This window comes from Corythoichthys intestinalis, chromosome 6, assembly GCF_030265065.1.
Source record: "Corythoichthys intestinalis isolate RoL2023-P3 chromosome 6, ASM3026506v1, whole genome shotgun sequence".
Taxonomy (NCBI): Eukaryota; Metazoa; Chordata; class Actinopteri; order Syngnathiformes; family Syngnathidae; genus Corythoichthys; species Corythoichthys intestinalis.
The window spans coordinates 52024291-52029861 of record NC_080400.1 but is presented as its reverse complement, the minus strand read 5'-3'; the positions used below and the strand labels follow the sequence as shown (position 1 = coordinate 52029861).

The following is a 5571-nucleotide window of genomic DNA, read 5'->3' as shown; positions in this document are numbered from 1 at the left end:
TTCACGGTAATAGTTTGACATTAGAGTCCTCGCAAAACTAGAAAAGCATGTACAAATACAGCTGTTAGGCATATATTCTTTCTCTTCCTCTACACAGCTGAAGTATGAATGTATGTTCAGAAATTTAATACAGAATCCGACTGAGGTTTTCAAGCTTCACCTGAGATTTGTGTCATTTTGTGTCTATTATATGCTTCAGGCCAATTTTCTTTATGATAATGAACAGATATTTATATGGTTGTCAATTATTGACTTCTTAGGTTCTGAGTTTGAAGCTCTGCTCTGATCCGAGTGCCTGGAGTCTGCATGTTTTCCTGTCCACGCAAAGGTTTTCTTCTGGCAGTCTGGTTTCCTGTAACATCAAAAAAATTGGGGGTTGGAGGGTGGGTTGATTAGATAAAATTGTCCATTGGTGTGAATACGAGTCACCACAGTTGTCTAAATGTCTAAGGCTGATGTCTAGTATGGAGTGTAACACTACTTGGACCCAAAACTAGCTGGCATATTACCCAAATTGCCTGTAAACAGAAAAAAAAGATGTTGAACACATTATTCAAACCACTTCATTGCTTGCATTCAAATGCCTACTGTAAATTTATTGAGGGACTTGCACCCATCAAGTTGGAAAATACACTAGTAAACCTTCCCCCATTGACTTCTAAAAATGTCTTTAAGCAAGCAGTTCTGAATTGAGTTTTGGAAGCACCATCCAAAAAATGTTTTTAATGTATTACATTAAGTGCTATGGTATACTACAGCAACTGACTTTAAAATGGTAGACATCATAACAAATGTATCTCAAAAAGTTAGAGAAGGCTTAACTCATTCTTTTACATTTGCGATGATTTTTTATTTTTTTAACCGCCAAAGAATATTGTTTTACGGCTACAACAGAGAACCTACCAAAAAGGTGATCTTATATCAAAATAGGTTTCTATTCTTTTTCCTCAGTTATGAGCAGTTGAACAGCATAACCAATATTGTTTGCACGTCTTTGATAGTAAATGAGTTAATAATGAAATTTGATTTGAATGCCAAATTTCTTTTCTACGTGTGAAATTACATCCGGCAAGTCATTTTCTTTTTTTTTCCCATTTGATGTGGTCACCATTTCATAGCACCTTTAAACCTGATAAGGCAATAGGAACCCAGATAACAGACCGATGTTGGATCAACATTTCGTTGTTGATCTTATATCGTTGAATCAATGTCACTTTTGCACCCTCAATTAATGTTGTTTCAACGTTGAAATCCTTACAAAACCTAAACGTTATTTCGATTAGGGCTGCAGCTATCGGAATATTTTAGTAGTCGATTAATCGATGGACTAGTTGGTTCGAGTAATCGGATAAGGAACATGAAAAATTAAAATACCTGAGCTGAGCCTTAAACGGTATAATTTTTTTAAAAAATGAGGATTCACGTACAGCAAAAGAACAATTGGATAACTTACCTAGAAAAAGTCCGCCTGCTTAAATGCTATAAAATGCTTTTTTTTTTTTTTTTTTTTTTTTTACAATGCTCTTAACAAATGGTTCAGAGACATATTCCCACAAAAACAGCTAAATATACCTACAAACTAAACTATGAATGCATTAAAAAACATTAGCTCAAACAAAAACTTAACTTACGATGGTCTTAACGGGAAGCAGTTGGATTCAGCCATGTGAAAAGAGGCAGACCAGAGGGCAGTGTATCCACGCCCCTTTAGTTAAACGAATACTCGAAGCAACAAAATTTAATTCGAATATTATTTTTCTCATCGAATACTCGAGTTAATCGATTAATCGTTGCAGCACTAATTTTGATTATCAATAATATTGGAACAACGCTGAATCAATGATATGTTTTCGACCAAAACGCTCGCTCATCCATAATTCAATGACTTTCCAATCATATTTCCTGGTCAATCATAAATCAACTATTTGTCAACATTGGTTCATCAACTATAAAAGAATGACACCATCGCCGACATACCATAGAACAACGTTGTTTCAACTTTTGAAAATTTTGATGCCAACCATACTGATGATTTTAATGGAAAATCAACGTTTATTTAATGTCGGTCTGCTATCTGGGAAGGTTGCCGATCTGTTTCCTGAGTTTCACTTTTCTTAGTGGAAACATGCCAAGTTACAATGTGGATATTGTAAAAGCAGTTCATTTTTACAGCAGAGCTGGTTTATCTACCATCGTCAATCGTTAACCAATTAGTTAACAGTATCCAGCACAGACTTTGATGGCAAGTCTGCATATGTGTAGCTGTGCCTACTAGTCAGGAGCTAAATTAGGAGTCCCTAAACTGTTGGCATGGTAACCCTGCTGTGATCAACGCCTTAGTGGAAAGATGGTCACATTCAGGGCTTGGCTTTTTAAACAAGGCTGCCTGTTTACTGTGGCTTTAAATACCCCCCAGTCCCTCATGCCAGGTAGTCTTCCTTACCTTTTCCTAACCCTTGCATATGCTGCCTAATAAAATATGAATGAGGTGTGTGCAGCTCTACTGTAGTGCTCCCTTTGTCTCCCTGCAGCTGTCTGTGTGTAACCATCTATCCTTGGTCATGAGGCCCCACACTTGGATAGTGTGTTTCACTGGTTGTGGCCCAATGTCATCCCTGTGCTGTGTTCCATTTGCCTGTGCATTACACTGTAGAATAGAGAGAAGCAGCATGACGGCCAGCATCCTTGAGTATGTGCGTGTCCATGTGTCATACTGCCACCCCTGCAGTGTTCTGGCCCACCACGACTGATAGATGGGTCATGACTCATTACCACCCCACCTCGTTTTCCCTTTTATCTACCCTTTTTCTGTCCTCACATCTTTCTGCCATATATTATTTACTTTTGTTATGTTGCTCATTTTTACGTCTAAATGTAAACACTCGACACAGAGCTACGCATATGGAGACACTTGGCTGCTTCACCCTTCCATTTATTATTTCTTTTGTACTTCCCATTGTCAGCATAAGGAACACGTAAATCTGATACCACCTAGTGGTATGATACTGTATAACAGGTTCATACATAACCTCTCCTTCACACGAAGATTTCTGTTTCGAAACATGTAGTCATTTTCATGATTTTTTCTTGACAGTTGTATTATTTCAAATTGCAAATCAAACTTACAAGCAACCTTTCTGTTTTTTTAAAGAATGCTTACTCATCACTATAACATGGAGTTGGTTTAGTAATCCTTACAGGATAGCTTTCTAACTCTGCTACTTTGGTAGGTTCCTTGCGTGGTGTTTCCATGGCTTATGGTATTTGAGGTCGATGGGTAGCTTGGAAACTTTTTCAGCATCATCTTGATGGTGAGATGCGTTAGTGTTGGTGAACGTGTAAAAAGGAAGTCGCAAGCAAAAGTGCGGAAATAAAGCGGAAGTAGCGGTACCCAAGTCGTCTAACATGGCGCGGAGGCGTGTCAACAAAGAGTGACATCACGAGGAGCCCTTTGAGATCTTTGATGCTTTGATCTTCTCGTTCCTATATAAGTTATTTTTTCGTTATGAATTTTTACACCAAATGCCTAAAAAGCAGACAAGTGTTGCTGTCGTTGGTGTGCATCTTCCTTCTTAAAGATAAGCAGGTAAGAAATCCAACCTTTTTTTTTTTTGTGAAAGATTAGAATTGTGGTGTTGTGTATTGATCCACACATATGTTTCCACATGAGCTAAATAGTGCATTGTTCCGTTATCTTTTTGTTTCATTTGATAGTCTAAGCATTGCTGACTAATAACTTTTACACTTGTAATCATGCAGAAAACATGTTATTGATGGCAGTGTTTATGTGTTTTCCATTCTTTTTTTACACTTGAAAAAAAAAAATTGCTGTCCTCAATTGTATATTTTTATTTAAAGTGTAAAGACTGATTGAAAACATTTAAACTTGTAACGAGGCAAAATACATGTAACTGATGTCAGTGATCTTCTGTTTTCCATTGTTTTTTTTGGTAACACTTGTAATGAAAAAGTAATTTCTGTTCAAGTCTATGCTTTATAGTGTTAGTTGAAAAAAAAAAACCCATACATGTCACTGATTCCATTATGTTTTTGTTTTTTACTTTCAGGTGTATACATGATGATGATGTGGCACCTCCTTTGGCCTTCTGTCCTCCTGGGAGTGTTTTTCAACATTTGTCCAACATGCCCTCTGGAAATCCAGAAGGAAAGGAAACACTACTACGTCGCCAGGGGGTCAAGTGTCCAGCTACCTTGTGCGTACAGTCACACCCTGGACTTTAAGCAGTACACGGAGGTCTCGTGGAGTATCGTGTCTGCAGACCGAGAGGAGCAACCCATTATTTGGTTTACAGGCGGCCGCTTGTATTCCGATTTGTACAAACCAATGGAGGGGAGGGTCCAATTCACATCAGCCGATCCCCAAAATGGAGACGCGTCTATCAACATCAAAGATGTACGTCCGTCAGACACGGAGATGTACCGGTGTCTGGTGAAGAAGTTACCAGAACTGGACAAGAAGATCTTAGACCTGACAGTCATGGAGGCACCCAGTCAGCCTCTGTGCAGTGTGGACGAAGAAGACAACAGTATGACGCTGAAATGCAGCTCTCTGCAAGGCACCCCACCTTTGCATTACATCTGGTCCAAGACCAGTGGAAATAAGGTCTTGCCTCCTCAGGCCACTGTGGACCCCACAGGAGCCACCTTGCATTTCAACATCACCGAGCGGGAGTGTGGAAGCTATCGCTGCACGGTGGAAAGTATGGTGGGCACCAAACACTGTGACCTTCACCTGGACTGTTCGCTGCCCCAGGACAACAATGTGAGCAGTCCACGATTGCTGACAACCACTGCAGTCGCTGCAGTGGTTGTCACTATCACCACACTCTTCATTGTCACAGTTGTCCTTGCCGTATTCCTCTACCGCAAACGAAAAGAGCAACACCAGGACATTGAAATGGAAAAATAATTTGATGTTGTTCATTTGTTAATGTTTGATAACAAATTGTTGACATTGTTTGTTATATCTTTTACCGCAATGGCATTTTGATTTTTATCTCACTTTAATCTCACTTTTGAATCTAAAAAAAAAGTTCTATGTTATTTCTAGTATGTCGGTTGTGGTTTTTTCATACATGTATAAATGCAGAAATTGACAGAAAACTGAAAGTTTACCCCGGGGGGAAAGAAAAGCACATTTTGTAAAGTAAGTAGTTTTAATAGCTAATGGAAAACTGATCTGGACTGATCATGAGTTAAAAGGTAAAATAAATAAATACGTAAAAAAAAAAAAAAAACTCGGTAGCAGTAGAAATTATGGAGGGGCCCACCTTCAAATAAAGAATATTTACAAACAAACACTGTAGTAAACTATAAAGACAGGTGATACCACACTACTTCAAGCTTATATTCCTTGTAATATTAGAAAAATTAGTTAAATTAATACAATCAAATCTTGACTTTAATCATATGTGCGCTACACTGCCCCTAAGAGGCCATACTCCCACACAGCAGTAAATCAGTAGTTATTTTTTAATTGTTTTATATTGTTATAATTAAACATTAGTTTCATAAGTAATTCATTGAAAGCCTCAGGCAACACTCACTTAC

At 38.2% G+C, this 5571-nt stretch overlaps 1 protein-coding gene across 1 annotated transcript; it reads left to right on the top strand.

The window, feature by feature from the left end:
- The first annotated feature begins 3449 nt into the window (after positions 1-3449).
- On the top strand, positions 3450-4930 carry LOC130917112 (coxsackievirus and adenovirus receptor homolog). The gene is made up of 2 exons (XM_057838200.1): positions 3450-3586; positions 4068-4930. Exon 2 carries the CDS (start codon positions 4076-4078, stop codon positions 4928-4930), a length of 855 nt encoding a protein of 284 aa, XP_057694183.1. The 5' UTR covers positions 3450-3586; positions 4068-4075.
- The last annotated feature ends 641 nt before the right edge of the window (positions 4931-5571 follow it).

What these genes read in the sequence shown, in the direction of transcription:
- LOC130917112 (XM_057838200.1), top strand. Translation starts at nt 4,076, where the DNA reads ATGATGATGATGTGGCACCTCCTTTGGCCTTCTGTCCTCCTGGGAGTG.